Raw genomic sequence first — 17,148 nt, 5'->3', positions numbered from 1 at the left:
TTAGATGCCGATATAAGGACAAGGTCGTCAGCATACAAGATGTGATTCAGTCCGTTAATTGCACCGGGCTGGTTACAAGAAATGAAAGCCTCCTTGATGTCATCCATGTATAAATTAAAGAGAGTGGGACTAAGGTTATCCCCTTGGCGGATTCCTAATCTTGATAGAAATGGGGTAGTGTAACCTAAACCGACCGAGATGCCTAATCTGGTGTTACTATACATGCTTTTTATGACACGGTAGAATTTCCCCCTAATGCCTAGTTTAAGCAATTTCAGTAATAGTCCCTTGTGCCATACTGAATCAAAGGCTTTTCTCATGTCAATGAAACAGGCATATAGCTTTTTGTTTTGGTTTAGATATCTGTTAGTAACATGGACATTCAGAAAATGTGACTAGCAAAGGTCTGCAGGCTCATGGTACTTCAAAGTCACATCTTTACTTCTAATATTGTGTTATCAGTGTTGCATTTATATTGAAAATAGTGAAAAAACAGCATAAATTCCCTAAAAATGGCTCAATCATGCTGATTTTCAAACTTGACCTGCGTATTATGAATATTCATCAGTTCTGTAAGTTTCAAGTCAAAAGGTAAAATGGTTTTCCACTTATCGTGTAATCGGTGCTGTATATATGCTGAAAAAAGTGAAAAAACAGCATAAATTCCCTAAAAGTGACCCGATCATGCTAATTTTCAAACTTGATCTGCGTATTATGAATATTCATCAGTTCTGTAAGTTTCAAGTCAAAAGGTAAAATGGTTTTCCACTTATCGTGTTATCGGTGCTGCATATATGCTGAAAAAAGTGAAAAAACAGCATAAATTCCCTAAAAGTGACCCGATCATGCTGATTTTCGAACTTGACCTGCGTATTATGAATATTCATCAGTTCCGCAAGTTTCAAGTCAAAAGGTTAAATGGTTTTCCACTTATCATGTTATCGGTAAAAGTGCACGGCGACGACGGCGACGACAGACGCAGATGATGGCTATATGTACAGACACATCTGTGTCTGTACATAAAAACCATCAGATGTAAAAATTATAGCTAGTAGATGATGTGCTGCAGCAGTGTAAGAGATTTTAATTTGTTTACTAGTTAAAAAAACATTGCAACAGCCTTGATATATATGTGAAGCATAATGATAATACTAAGAAATGGGATTAAACATTTTAGAATGTTTTTCTCATGATTAAATAAGAAAATGAAAAAAAATATTATAAGTTCTATTGAAAACATCATTTCAACAAGTATTTCATATAGCAAGAGATATATGGTGCAGTTGTGTCAGTTTTGTAGGCGACATTGATGTTTGTTTAATTTAGACTTGAAATGACAATCAGCATAATTCTGAGCAGTTCCTGAAATACATGTACATTGTACAATGCTAAATATCTGCTTGGCACAAACATTTGTTAAGTTGGTTTAATAATAAGTTAATTTTTGTTTCCATTTGATGGTGTTTGCATCATAATGTGGTGAAATGTATCACCATACATGTATTATGTATCACTATTATGATTATTACATGAAGTTTGTTTTTTCTTTAGTTAATAAGTTATCAACCTACAAATACATATGCCATTGTACTGAATCTGCCTGGCTTATAGACTGTTCAGAATAAATTTTATCAACATCCAGATTTTTTTTTAATTTGGAGAAGACCAAGTACATTTGGAGCAGGCGGCTGTTTCACAATCAGGGTGAACAATTAAATGTGGTTAATGTTACAAGTGTCTGATAAATTAACAATTTATGATTAGAGATTGCTGATAGACTGATATCAAAGACACTGTTCATAGGAGCAAAATAAAAAAAGAATTATAATAATCCGACTACAATTTACAAAAACATGGCCAATTCTGTGTCCAAAAAGTACCTATTTCTAGCTGTTACGATGGGTCATTTTCAACTTAGGTCATAAATATGATGCACTAGCTCTTTATGTCAATGATTTATGGTGAATATGATATTGGTGTATAATTCCCACAACATATATGTCTTCTCCCCTAGCAGGTTCTTCTTAAGATATGTTCTGAGTAAAAATTATTTTAAACCATTTTGCTGAAACAAGCTTTTGTACACATTTTACTTATTTTTGTTAATGCAATGAAAAACATATTTGATAAGGCCAAATATTACACCTACGTGATAATAAGATGAATTTACCATGTTATGACTCAAACATAAGAAAGGAGTTGTGCATATGTAACCATTATTATTAATGCAATGGCATTTATAATCATGAGCCCCTTGGTGTCTCCTACCCCCCCCCCCCCCCCCCCCCCATCTATTTTATTTAGGAATCACAGCATATTCTGTCTGATTTTATTATTCTATAAGACATCCCCTGCACATACAAACAAACTGGCAGCTTGGCCAATTAATTTGGTCAATTAACTTGCCCACTATGCTGTTAACAAAACAAACACCATAAAGAATGGGCCCAGCCAGGGCGTAATAAACATGGGGTCTGGGCTTTTTATGCATGGGACTAGATTTAGTCTGGGCCTTTGACATAAATATGTGGGTCCATCAGCATGAAGTTTAAAAAGTCCAAAAAGGTGGTCAAAACCATTTCATCAACGTTTTTATCCAGTATAATAATAATAATAATAATAATAATAATATAAATAAAAATGCATTTAACTTTTTGTGTTACATAAAAATGTGTTTAGTTTTGTATATTTCATTATAATTTGCATGCTGTGACAGTATGAATGCATGTACTATTTTTTTGTATTCCAAACCCAAGGTCACTGTTGTGTATGAATATACTACTTCCTGTGAAAAGTAGTTCCATTTCATGAAAAATGGTCGTCTGCTAGTTTTATTTGCAAACAACAATCCACAAAGTCAGGAAAATAAGGTATCATCCAAAGTACTTCAACATTTAATTTATTTGTGTGTGTTAACAACAAACTGGTGATGAAATGTCTTTGAATCTAGAAGTGGTAAGACATCAAGAAACTTGACAAAGTACATTTGAGAATTTAGGTATATCTAAGCTTTCATGAACAGCTACAAGATGAAGAATATGAAGAATTGGACTGTTCTGTTGTGAGATTTCAGTTGTTCTTCACTGACAAATGGACAAGAAGTTCAGGGATTAAACAATATAAGATGTTTTTCTTGTGACTTAATAAAAATACAAATAAAGCATACTATAAATTCCATTAAAAAGAGTTCTTCATCATCATTCAAAATCCTAATCACTAATGGGTTCATGGAAATTTGTCAGTAACAGTAAAGTATTAACTATAGAAAATGTCTCCACTCTACATACATTTTTACTAAAGCACAGCTGTGTGCTTACTGAATTTAAATATGCTTAAAAGTTTTTTCTTGAAATAAAGGCAAACATATTTATGGATAAAAACATTGTAAGACTAATTAACTTTCAAATATTTTACATAATAATCATATCTACACACAGTTAATACATGTTACTTACCTTGTTTCAGGTCACTGTACTGGAATGTCTTAACATTGACGTCATACTCTGCCACCACCAGCTGACCAGTAGCAGGGTTGATGACTACTGCACTGGGATACTTCAACCCATCATCCTTAGTGACAATGTATCTGATAAACTGTCCCTGTGGACTCAGTGCCACTATCCTGTTGTTATCCCAGTCAGCAATGAAGATGTGACCATAGCTGTCTGTGCACACTCCACATGGTAAACTCAGTTTACTGCCTTCTCTGCTGTCGTCATACTTGTACAGATGATCACCAGTAGGTGACAGCACATGTACACAGTATCTCCAGTCTGATATCACAATGTTATCATTCACACTGTTCACTGTGATGTACTGTGGGTATCTACACATACTGAGTGGAATAGTGTTCAGGAGCTGTCCACTGTCTGCATGGAATGTGAAGATGGACTTCTTTCTTCTGTCACAAACCATCACATGACCTTGTCTGTTCAGTGTAATACCCAGTGGTTCCTCCAGTAGACGCTGACCCATGGTTGTCACCTGCTGACCTCTGGTGGAGTACACTTGGACACAACTGTGACCATCTGATGTTATATACAGGTGACCAGTCTGTGACACAGCCACATCATATGGTATGTTTACTTTAATGTCAAACTTAAATTGTCCTTCATGTGTGAATACTTCTGTTCTGTTGTTTCCTCTATCCACAACAAACATGTGTTCCTTATCTATGGCTAACCCAGTTATGTATATGTCTCTATCATCTTCCAGTTTAGCACTGAAGGAACGCACACATTCTGCCTTGTCTAAGAAAACAGGAGGATGTGGAGCTGATGTTGGATTTGTTTCCTGTTCAGCTAATGGAGGTTGTGTCTGTACTGTCACCTGTCCTGATCTTGGATTTACACCTCGTCTAGACTGCCCTAACATGGCTTCCATTCCGACAGTAGATCCTGTAATATTTCTGTCAGTGATTGCTAAACTTTATGTTTACTTCTGGTGCTGCAGCTTGGAGATCACAGTAACATAAACACTTGCTCCATAAACCTACAAGTCGGTCAGATCATATCTCTTTCTTTGTCAAATATGTTCAGCATTATCCCACAATCTCCGTCCTGTTACTTCCTGGCTGTTGAAGAAAATGGCGCCTATTTATCACATACAGCACTGAATCGCTTAGGAGAAAGGCCAGGACAGGACACAGAATGGCGGCAACGGCATCACAGTCCACGAGAAACAAAACGGCATCACAGAGCAGTGGATAATAGATGACACAGCGAGTTCAGGTGCCAGTAGAATGTCAATTTTAAAACAGGTATCTGCAAGGAGTAAGGATTGTGCTATAATAATAATAATGAGAAGAAGAAGAAGAAGAATCATGGTATGACTCCGACATCTTAGTAATTACCAAAGGTCACAAGAATCATCACATAAAAAATAAAATATAATAATAATAATAATAATAATAATAATAATAATAATAATAATAATCTTGAGATTGCAGACTAACTGGCTAGGGGACATAAGATTAAAAGTATTCGCGTCTGTCTTCAGGGCCGTAGCCTGAGCAAAATGCCAGGGTGGGGGGGGGGGGGGCAGTAAGCGGACACGAGGGGGCGAAGCACGGTGTGGAAAATTTTTAAAAACTGTATGTATAATACACGGTGTGGAAAATTTTTAAAAACTGTATGTATAGGCCCTAATAGGCCTACTGCATTCTGGTGCATTTTAACTGTTATTTATTGCTCAATTAGAAGTCAGAAATTGTGGGTTCATTTTGCTATAAGTACAGTCATTTTTTCAACACAACACGCCAATTGGACTTCATTTCGTAGATTGTCTCAGGATCAGGAATAACGTTTCTTCCTCTGTGGACAAGCAAGAGAGCCAATCCGCTAAGTACACACAAGTAAACAGTACACCTTTGTAAACAGATTGTTGAATGATTGTCAAGTGGCCATGAGTGCATTTTCTCACAGAATTGATACCAACTTAGCAATTATTTATTTATTTTTTTTTATCTTTGCGATTATTATTTTAATTTTTTTTTTTTTGCACCTCAAATCCCAGGGGGGGGAGCAGCTGCCCCCCCCCTTTCCGGAGGCTACGGCCCTGGTCTTTAAGGTGTCATTTTTGCAAATCTACCAGTACATGTACAACAGTATGTTGGGGAGGGGGGAATGTCATCTGTACGCTTTTAGAAAAATAATTTCAAGAAATCATGATCTTCCCTACCCACAGGAAGGCGAAGGTAACCAGGATTAGCTTTTCAGTATCAGACTGGAGGGGGGGGGGTCTGGAAAGAGTCTTCTCCTTTAATCTGGTGAAATGATAATAGAATCTATGGCATATATCTAAGACCAACCCTGAATTTATAATAAGCGTAGGCCTGTTTCTGGAATTATCTGTATGAGCAGATCATTATGAAAAAGTTCCGTTTTTCTAATTTTTTGTAAAAGGTAAAAAGGGATACAAAAAATAGGGTAACCGATTTCTGTGTCGCTTGTCGTTTTGCTTGAAAGCTCTGAGTAAACGTGATAGCAACAAGATCTAGAGAGTGACAAGGCGCGCGCGAATGGCAACATATAAGGCTTCCCTCCTCCCTTCTCTCTCTCTCCCCTCCCCTCTCCCTCTCTCTCTCTCTCTCTCTCTCTCTCTGTCTTTCTATCTTCTTTCATCAATGTACCTGCTCTAACTTGATAGAAACCAGGGCCGTAGCCTGAGCAAAATGCCAGGGGGGGCAGTAAGCGGACATGAGGGGGCGAAGCCCCCAAGGGGGGGGTGTGTCCCCCTATCACGGTGTGGAAAATTCCAAATTCCAGGGGGGGGGGGGGGCAGCTGCCCTCCCTGCCCCCCCCCCCCCACCCCACCCCGGAGGCTACGGCCCTGGAAACAAGATCTGGAGAGTGACAATGCGTGCGCATGGCAACATATAAAGCTACCCTCCTCCCTTCTCTCTCTCTCTCCCTTCCCTCTCCCTCTCTCTCTCTCTCTTCTTTTATCAATGTATCTGCTCTAACTCACGCAATCATTGAAACATATTTCTCAATAAACGACATTATAAACAAAACAAAAGAAAAACTGTTGAACATTAAATACAAATATAGGAAAGGATAATTTGCAAAGCTTTGTAAAAGTTTTTATAATATCAGTTATATCAAGGTGGCTTGTTTCCTGACCTGTTGTGCCGTTTTCTGCCAGGGATAATTGCTATCAGCTGTATTACAGAAAGCCATCGCAGTGAGAAGATATATCGCAGTGAGAAGATATACCCAGTAACATGAGTAAGGTAGGCTATTTCTTGACCCCCCCCCCCCCCCCCCGTCTCATCTCTCTTTCTCTTTCTCTCTCTCTTGTCTTAATAAGTTATCTGTTGTGAATTGAGGGAGTTAGAACTGTAGGTAAAATTTATTAAATGTGTTCAATAATTATTCTGTGTGGCGAAATCGGGAGTCACCCTTTCTTGATAGAATAAAGTAAGACAAGGTACAAAAATGATATCAAAGTGAAGGATAATTATTGTACTAAATCTACTTGTCACTGTTTCTAGCCCCATCACGTGTTTGTCAGCAGATAAGTCCAAAGTACAACATGACTGGAAGAAGACTCGAGTTAATAAGTAATGCAGCAGTGCTGTTGTGGGTTATCGTGTTATTATTAATTGTTAGCTATGACTGAACACCTTGCGTTTATCATATCAACATAATCGTTTTATTTACTTGTAATGTGCATTGAACACCCAGCCCTTCGGGCTTGTAACACACCTGTTGTATACATTTTTTCTGCCTTATATCAAAAATCGTGACAAAAAATGTTGCTAATTGACTCCCCCCCCCCCCACACACACACACTTAAACCTTAAATATTTCATTCATACCATTTGTTTAGATACCCATTTTTTTCATGAAATTCTCAATATAAGCAGTGCACCGAAGTAAGAAAGGACTCTCATCTTGTAATTACTTTTTGTATAGTTGGGATATTATTTCATTAATAGTCGTGTCTGTGTAACGTACAGTTTCTAGGTAAAGGTAAAGTGCCAACCCAAAAAGTTATAAACTAGACCATTAAAGCTGGTAAATATACAGACAGCAAAAAGAAGAAACATCAACAAAATACACATCATCAAAAATACTTAAATATGAGGCAATGTGACCTAAATGGTGAAAAAAATAATTACCGTAACAGGGCCGTAGCCTGAGCAAAATGCCAGGGAGGGGGGGGGGCGGCAGTAAGCAACAGCGACGACACGGACAGAGAGACCGATCAGAATATATACAGACAATAAAGGGAACCGGAGAAGGTCAGCATTGGTCAGAATTGTGCCGGAAGGGACTTGCAGTGGTGTTAAAAACGAAGCTGAGTGGTCATTTTAACATAGAGATGAACGGTAGTGAAGACGGGTTGTCGGAGGAAAAAGAAGTTTTCTAAACAACATGGTAAGATAACTCTCTTTTTTTTTCGCATTTTGGGCAGAGAAAACTTGTAGAAATAATAAATGCATGATATGAAAACGTGACACGAAACTTGAAGATGCAAAATCGTGCTTAATTTGCGGTCAACTTGTTTAGAAATAAATGCTGCGTCGACCGCCAGCGCGACAAAGAGTGTAAATGGAAAATAATTCCCGGGAGGCTGTAAATCGTTGCCATGTGGAAATTTGGCATTAATATAATCCGATATGTCCATATCTAAGTATTTTTGGGTGTATGAGCTGCAATTAGAACGAAGTTTTAGAGGTCTTGAAGGACCTTGTGAAAACAAGGAAGTAGTTCGTAACTAACGAGTGAAATGTACCGATCTCCGACTGCTGTGCAAACTGTTCCATATCTGAGTATGTTCAGCCATTTGACAACTTTCAATGGTATCCGACCTGAGTCGTCATATAGTACATTTCCACAGTTTTCATTTTCCGAAAATCCCCAAATATCCCGACCCATGCTCTAAAATTAATTGGAGTCACACGGCTGTTCAACAATTTGTGGCATGTGTAGAATCCCATTTGATCAAGTTTTTTTTCATTTTGCCTTAATAAATCCCAGTGCTATAGTAGCAGATTCATTTTACATAAGACACCAGCTATTTATACTTATCAACCCATTCTATATGGTGACCACCAAAACATACAAAACCTGCAGTACGTTCTTTATGTTTGGGCCTGTAATGTTCACATATTGTTTTCTTGTAATGCAATCAATTTAATTAACGAAATGAAGACCAAAAAAATTGCCCTACTATAAAACTGTACCTTCCTACTTGTAGAAAATCACATCCACAAAGGTTACCCTCCGCCATGACATGTAGAGACAAACACGACTGCTGTGTTCAAATCCCAAACTTCAAGTGTCAACCTGGCACTAAGCCTTTATTTACACACATATAAGATAGGTGATAAAGTGTAGGTGATATTCGGCTGCATTCACGTTGTTCAGCTGCATTCACACGTTAAAGACAAATACACATTACGTCATGCTGGCGTGATCACTTTTCTTTTCCTATTAACTTCTCGAGGTGGCGTGTGAGACTATTTAACTGATTACAATGACTAAATTCAGCGAGAATCCCCTCAGAGATGAAGCCATCCTCCTGGTATGATACAATGCCTAGATCGACCCAACAGGATCAGTCTAACTCCAAAGGGGTTCACGCTAAATTGCTATCAACTTAACTGGCTTAAATGTCTGTCACGCCTTTCGAATCAACTAAGGAATAATTAATTTTCGTGCACGCTCGGCCTCTGGTGGTTAATTATTCCCTAACATTTTTAGTAGGTGTGACAGACATTTAAGCCGCTTAAGTTGAAAGCAATGTAGTGTGGATCCCCCTAGAGATAGATCGATCCAAAGTTAGTACGATAACTCTGGGAATGGTCTCTTAGAGACCCCTGACAGCAAAAAATAGTTTTAAAATGTGCTGTAACTGGATAAGCTGAAAATATCGTTGACTTTGGGAAATTATATATTTGGCAATATATATATATATATATATATTTTTTTTTTTTTTTTTTTTTTTTTTTGTGGTGTAGAGTCAATATTGATATCCCTGTTCTAATTTGCTGTTTTAAAAATAAACAAACTTCCGAAAAGACCAATTAATTATGGACATTTTGGGAAGAAAAATATCATTTTCGGTTTTGGGATGTTCTCTAATACCAGGACGGCTATCGAACTGCCTTAAAATATTGAAACGCCTCATGTATGATCATATCAATCTAGGGCAGACTTTGGTTTCTTTGTCCTAGTCTTTTGCACTTCTTTCAATCCTCAAAGAATAGAAGAAAAACGTCTGTTGGAAAGCTCCCTATAAGGAACTGATCCCTACAAAAATAAGCAACTTGATGTGAAGTATGTGAACTAGTCCTACATATTGTTATCAGGGAGTTTGGAGGAATTTGTTTATTTAAAAGTTACCGTCTTTGTAGGTTAAAAGCCCAATGAAGTCAATGAAGTAAAGATAAATTTAACGTAAAAGACCATAAAATCAGAAGGAAGTTGTTTAAAACTGCGTTCCCATAACTGACTTTATCCAAGTACTTCAAGTTACGAGGAGGGAGGGGCAGATATTTAAGGCAGTTAAACTGAATGCAATTTAGTAAGAATCCCCGAGGAATTATATGGATCCAGCTATTACGATAGGATTATGGGAACAAGAAAGTTTCCCAGTATCATTTGAAAAAAATCTTTCATCCCGCTTAATGATGCCGTTGAAATAAGTTTGATTCCGATATTTAAAAAATCCTAAAACCAAAAACGAATTTTTCCCAAAATGTAGCTACAGCGTCGACTGTTGGACAAAACGCATCTCTGTTTAATTTTGGGAAGTTATTATTTTTTTTCAAACTGCATATTAGAACATAGTAGTGTTTCTATGATTCTGTTTTGTGTAAGACGTGAAGCTTTCATTTTAGGTGGAAGTACACGGGAGTGGAGCCGTGACTGCTGGATAAAGTTCTAACTCTGTAGGGATTCTCACTAAATTGTATTCAGTGTAAGCGACTTAAATGTTGACACGCCTTATTAAGCTGCTTGTTACCCAACGGGACTTGCCACTATATAGACAATAGAACTGATTATACCGAAGACTTAAATGAACACACGCCTAATTAAGCTGCTAGTTACTGCTATAACGGGGCTTGCCACTATATAGACAATTGGGCTGATTATACCGAAGTCATATTAGCAAGAACTCCCGCAAAGTTAGATCGATCCAGTTAGTACGATGGGAATATATCCAATATATTTAGATGGGGAGAAATTCACTTATCTCGGCAGTCTAGAAAGCTGTTTTAAAAATGACAAAAATGTCCACAGGCAGGTTAACAGAGCATATTGGTCAAAACAGAGTTTTAACTGTTATCAGTTAAACGATCATATGGAACCCTTGCTCATTGTCTACTATCTTTGAGGACTTAGAGATGTCAAAAATCGTTTTTGGTAACATTTTCCGATGGCGCGATAGGATTGTCAGCGTTCTGCCATTTTGTTCGGCATTTCTGCCCAGAGACAACGCCAGATGATACAAACTAGGGGACCAATGATATGTAGCAGGAAACACAAACAAAGTCGATTTATGTAGTTTTAGACAAAATTAATCTACAAGAAAATAAAATAAAATGAAAAAAAAAAAATTAATAAAAATTGACGAAACTTCTACATACACACAAAGAAATGAATACATGCATTTTTTGCAATAGACTCATTGTTTGTTGTGCAGCTGAGCACCTTCTTACTACCAGATATATACTTAGATGACATTTTGCAAGGTGAGTTTTCTAAATAATCGCTGGATTATTCAGTTGACCTGACAAGTGCCAAATCATTGAAATCAATCCTGCATCGTTACCTATCAAAACTCGTTTTAACATGAGTGACGGGTACTTTCTCAACACAGATACAAACAATGCCATCCGATTACTTTGTCAGGCCTACCTAACTACCAGACGTGGCACCAAATGATCCAGAATTCACCGATAAATGGATCGCGCTATCGCTTTTCAAGATGTGTATCACTATGCGCTTTGAAGTACATGTACATGTATCAGACGCGGCACCAGGGATTAAATAAGGTTTTCATGGCTACCGGCACAGACACATTTGACGGAGCAAGCATGTATGGTGAGAGTTTTCCTCTGGTGTTACAAGGCTACACCATCTCGCCATATCGTACCTGGCAAAAACTTTGCCTATAGAGACTTAATATATTGGCGGCCATCTTGGAAAACTGCCTTAAAAACATTTTCCACTATTAAAAATTTTCTAGTTTTTTAATATGTTGAAATTTGGATATTTAGCTTTCTAAAAAAACATTATTACAATTTTATTTTTTTTTGCAATTAGTCCTGGGTTAGGCCATTTTTTTCGCTCAGTTTACTAGTCTAGTATGTATGTGACATGATAGACAGCCACTCTCTCAAGATAAATGTCAAAACATCTCTGATGCTCAAGGTGTGCTGGTATATATTGCTCGGGTGACAGTGTCTTATCTCGCTCTTAAACATACAGTGACTGTCACAGTGCCAGCCTGCGTCCACAAGAGTAGACAGATTTAATCTGTTCAAACAGTAATATCTCAGCACCCAGCTCTGATGTCAATAAATTCCCATGCCCTGATCAGTTTATCTTGGTTATAGAGGTTACCTTTCTTGATATGGCCGTCTGCAGGTAAACAGAGAATGATATCATAGCTTGCATATCTTTATATACAGGTGACAGGGTCAGTTAAATAAAACTAAATTTAGTGTCCATTGAATATACTCTGTAGAGAAGTTGTCTTGAGAAGACTGTATTTGTAACGACCTTGTTGAACTTAAGTTACACAATGACGAATTATTCAAGACAAATTTCCCCTTTTTCGGTACAAGTTTCCTTTCTGTAACACTGCAGTCCCTATGCAGCGTTAACAATCGATGGAAATAATGTAACTGTTGTTATAACTTCAACTAAGTTTGCGTAGCTCAGGGTTATAAACTTATGTAGACAGACACATGGGTTTAAAATGCATTGGCGCTTTAGAAAGGCGTGCAAGTTAAGAGTTCTCTCATTATTTTAAATTTCCAAAAAGTCGGCGCGGTGCTGGCCATCAAGAGCACTATTCATACAAATGGTGAACGTTGAACTTGTGCCCCCTCCCCCTCCCCCCCCCCCTTGAAGCACCTTTCCTTGTTAATTATGAGAAGGGAAATTACCAAAACCGTATTTTTTAAACTTAACTGAAAAAAAGGAAGTCATACCTAATTAACAAAATTTTTCAGAGATTTTTTTTTAATAGGGCAGGTGTTGCTTCAGGCGGAGTCACCGCTTGCTGAATAAGTGGTGACGTCACTGAAGGACTCGACCTGATAAGCTGTGTGCAGATTGTTAGGGATTAATAAGCTGACGGGTATTTTAAGCATTTGTTATCCTCTAGATACCGAAAATGATATTTTCCTGCATCTAATTATTCAGTAATGGATCTATCTTTGCTGATTTAAAACAAAAAAATGCCCTCGAAAATACAAAATATCGACGTTATAGTTCTCGTTGCAATCAGCTCAGAGTTTTATAATTTAACACCTTTCTTTTTTGCGGTGGGATAGAAATCGGTTTGGGACATACTTTTATCCACAAATAAGATTTTATCACAAAAATTGGCATAGCTGACCACGAGTCAGTGGGCTACAATTGCTTGCCGACATTTTGGTTAATCCTTTTGTTATGGAGTTACGATCCTTTATTTACAGATCTTCTGTAAACAAAGACACTATTTTGCTTTAGCAACAATAATATCCGAAATGAAAATTTAAGAAATATTGCCGACAGTGTTTTGGAGTACTAAATGGTGTCATTATATTGGTGTTAAAACGGTGTTCGTGGGTGTTCAGGTAAAGGAGAACTTTGACAAACAGAATTGTTTATGTTTCCAATGACTTTCACGACATATTGGGCGGAATGTAAGCGTGTTTTTTTTTTTTCGTTGCTAAAAACACGTACAGGATGCAACAGTTTACAGAAGGGATGGATCATAGATATCAGTCCCTGTGAACGTTACATATTATATTCACAAGAAATGCAATTTAATCAAATATGTTTGGCAAGGACGCAGTAAAGGGTGTACGATTAGTGATACTATATACAGCTGCCGAGCTCAACAGAGAGGATTTTTCTGACAGTAAGTCAATATAATCAACTGATATCGTGTTATGGTGATGTGACATTAGCATCATGAATCATGTCTTTATCTGTTCTACTGACAAGCAGGTTTCTTTTCTTTGAGAACTTAACCCATTTTTGGACGAAAACTTGCTATCATGCACAAAATGCACGAAACCTCAGCGTCGGCTGAACGTGCCATTTCTGTATTTGTAATTGTTTATTCATTTATTTATTTATTATTTATTTGTTATTTGGAGGGTAAAGACGGCGATATATATTTCCCTATAGCTTTCATATTTTGAAATATGTTCCTTTGTATTACATTCGGTCATCTGACCAAATTCTCCGTTTTTATCTTTTTATTGTTTAACATTTTGTATTGTATTTTATACATGCATATAACAGAATGTTATAATTATCATTGAATGAATTACATGTTTTTGTCAACGGCTTGTGGTGCCTTTTCTTTTCTTTGATTTTTTCACAACCAGAACCCTATTTGAAGTTTTTATTTATCGTGTGTCCATTCTGTAACAATTTCGGGACAGTGTGACACCTGCATACAATTTCTCCATGCAGTAATCACTGAGTAACATAGATGGTTACATAAATGGGATTCTCTGAAGATGTCTCCCATCTATAGTTACTTAGGCAGAACTATAGTGGAATGGTACGGTGGTGTATTATGGAAGAATATACATGTATGTATAGGACCTATACCATTACAATCAAAACCTTAGTTTAGAACAACAAAAGAGAATATGTTAGACAACTGTGTATCAGACAGAGATAACTCAGTTGTCAACAGAACTCTCAAAGATACATCTTAGTTTTAATTTCTATTTTTGCCAGCAGAAATAGCTTTGAGGTTGTGATGACGGTAATCGATATCAGTATTTGTATTGCCTGCGATAAGCGGTTGGTTGCGATGTGCGCCCTCTAAATATAGTCACCCAAAATTATTTCTTTGTACACACGATGTACATGCAGTCCATGCTACGCTGAGCTGACATAGTGAACAATAACACTGAAATTGAAATGTGGCAGTGAATTGCAATATGTTTTCTGAAGGGAGGTGTGCATGGAAAGCTGTCCCTAAGTCAATCTGATGAGGCAGATCTAGTCGACTACTGCCCCATCATGAGCGACTGAGGGTTTCCCCTTACGAAAACTGTATTAAATTTGTGCTGGTATTTACAGACAGCAGTGAGGTTGAATCAAGTTACATCAAAGGTTTGATAATTTTTTGAGTGGGCTTCAAGAATTAACCCTACGGAAATCTAGACAAAATTATGGGTGCGATCTTTTTTTTTTTTTTTTTCAGAGGGCGAGAGGTAAAGTCCTAGAAAGCAGTGACAAACTGACTTTCGTTATGTTGGAGGACACTCTTGTGAAGCATAGTCTTGAAGAAAAAACAATGACTGAAATTAATACTCTTATAAAACAATTCCAATTACTATACGACTACAAATTGCTTCAAATACTCCCACGTCACAGTGTCTTTCTGCCCCTAGTTTTGTTTCATAATCCGATTCAATGAAGCTGTTAATGAGTATTTAACGATTTGAACAACATTTATATTTAAAATCTCGTAAAAAGGTCAACAATATGAATAATATTAGACATTTTATCGCTGATATTCATTTTATTACACACTTTCGTCATTTTAGATACCCATATTGTGTCTTTGTATTTGTTTTACCTCACGCAACGTTATCAGCGCACTTCCGTTTCCTTCCATAATACGGGGCCTAAGCACGCCACAATTGAGACATTATTTTAGCATTTTCCATCATTAATCAGGGGTGGATCCAGGATTATTTGAAGGGGGTTCCGGGATGTAAAGGCGACCCCCCCCCTCTTGGTTCATTTCAAGAGGGGACCATTGTTGTGATTAATTTCAGATATCGGGAGGGAGGGACAGGATCCCTCTGGCATACCCTAAATCCGTCACTGATCAACGATCGAATAATATAGGTGAAACAGGATATAAAACCGATTTCTATCCCACCGCAAAATAGAAAGGTGTTAATTATGTCAGAGGCGAATTTTACTTACCAGAAGGGAGCGACTAATAACTGCCAAAACAGGCACGGCCGATATCCAAGTGACACCATCGAATTATTTGTTGTAGCTGGTTCAGATTTATTGTAGGACCAGTAGGCCGCTGATTCAGCGAGGAATGACAGCCCGCAGATTGTCTATATGGCTTACATCTGGTTATTCTGATAGCTGCAGTTGTTGCTTTGTTACTGAAATTAATCAGCGAGTACAAGTGCTCTGTGTGGTCGAGTAAATACAGTTTAAATAACACTCACACTTTTGACTTTCTGCATTTATGTCCGTTATCTCAAACGTTCCCACATAAGGCAAATATGATCCTTAGCAACTGTCGCATCCTTCCTCTGATAAACTGCTGCATGTTTGCCTGCAGGGTTAAACGGTTAAAGGGGTTTGATGATGCTCGAGAATTTGTGACCAGTAAAAAATCACATACCTATGGTGTATGTGCCAGGAAATGTATCGAGGAAGTAGTGTTACAGTCACATCTATTGGCCAGAAAACTATCAATCTACAACATTAGGGCGGGGATTCCCCTTTTTAAGAAATGGCGGGCAACCGGCTCTTTGTGTGCCATTATCTTAACAAGGTGACTTGAGTTACCTGCACATGTTATAATAGAAAATGTTGTTGAAAATTATGATTTACGACTACACACATTTTTTTCTCATTTCTACTGATGTCCCATGTGTTCCGGCCTTTTTCAATATCCAAGTAACCATGTCATACGTTTTTAAAGCAGGTACTAGCATACATGTGTACCTACCAGCACAGTGACTGCTGAAAGAGGATACCGTCATTGAAATAACTCGTTGTACTTCTGTGACTTGATTCATAGATATCAGTTATTGCCACGAATAAGATTCTTTGTCACTTTGTGTAACCTGTGTGGCGTTTTAATTATATTACCATTATACTTTTCATTTTAACGGCGTTTTTATTGAGTAATGGATTTATAATCTTGAAGATATCACATACGTGCAGGCTTAATACATCTTTGCTCTAAGTTTTCAGATAAGTTTCAAGGTTATTTCAGTTTGTAACCATAAATCCCTGTTGTCTCCCTAACCTTGCATAAAGGAAGAATTGCACGTCGTCTATGACGGCATTCCCAGAGATTTGGATCGATCCAACTAGATCGACCTAACTCCCTGGGGGTTCACGCTATATTGCAGTCAGCCGAGCGAGCACGGTAGTTAATTACCCCCTTACATCTTGTACATATAGTAGGCGGGACGGACATTTAAGCCGGATTATCTGACAGTAATCTAGCGAGACTCCCCACGGGGATAGATCGATCTAAAATCTATGGGAATGCGCCCTATTACCCAAACATCAGTAAATGTCGGATATTTTAATTCATTTTTGAGTTGCAGCGCCCTGCGCTTTATTCTAGTGGTGAGTGTAAACATGCCAAGCATGTGCAGTGGTTATACCCTCCACCAAAGGTCTTCTCATTCTTCTCTACCAGTATCTGATATGAAATTGGTTGAAAGACCCCTTATGAAAGTCA

The 17,148-nt window shown here is 37.6% G+C and overlaps 2 protein-coding genes across 11 annotated transcripts in view; both read right to left on the bottom strand.

Annotated features, from left to right (window-relative positions):
* The window catches only part of LOC106168600 (uncharacterized), a 348,468-nt gene that overhangs the window by 81,750 nt on the left and 249,570 nt on the right, over positions 1–17,148 (bottom strand). The window lies entirely within an intron of this gene.
* The window catches only part of LOC147760096 (E3 ubiquitin-protein ligase NHLRC1-like), a 111,414-nt gene continuing 97,698 nt past the window's right edge, over positions 3,433–17,148 (bottom strand). The window contains exons 1-2 of one of the 3 annotated variants that reach the window (XM_086995358.1): positions 15,633–16,035; positions 3,433–4,763 (exon numbers count right to left, since the gene is read on the bottom strand). In XM_086995358.1, the coding sequence (XP_086851484.1) occupies positions 3,448–4,383 (936 nt within the window). In that variant the 5' untranslated portion in view covers positions 4,384–4,763; positions 15,633–16,035 and the 3' untranslated portion in view covers positions 3,433–3,447. Of the gene's footprint in view, positions 4,764–8,692; positions 8,947–15,632; positions 16,036–17,148 lie in introns of those variants that run through there. The other 2 variants (XM_086995357.1, XM_086995359.1) reach the window with 2 other exon arrangements.

This window comes from Lingula anatina, chromosome 9 (assembly GCF_051362555.1).
Source record: "Lingula anatina isolate TDL-2025a chromosome 9, LinAna3.0, whole genome shotgun sequence".
NCBI lineage: Eukaryota > Metazoa > Brachiopoda > Lingulata > Lingulida > Lingulidae > Lingula > Lingula anatina.
This window is presented reverse-complemented; position numbering and strand designations above follow the sequence as displayed.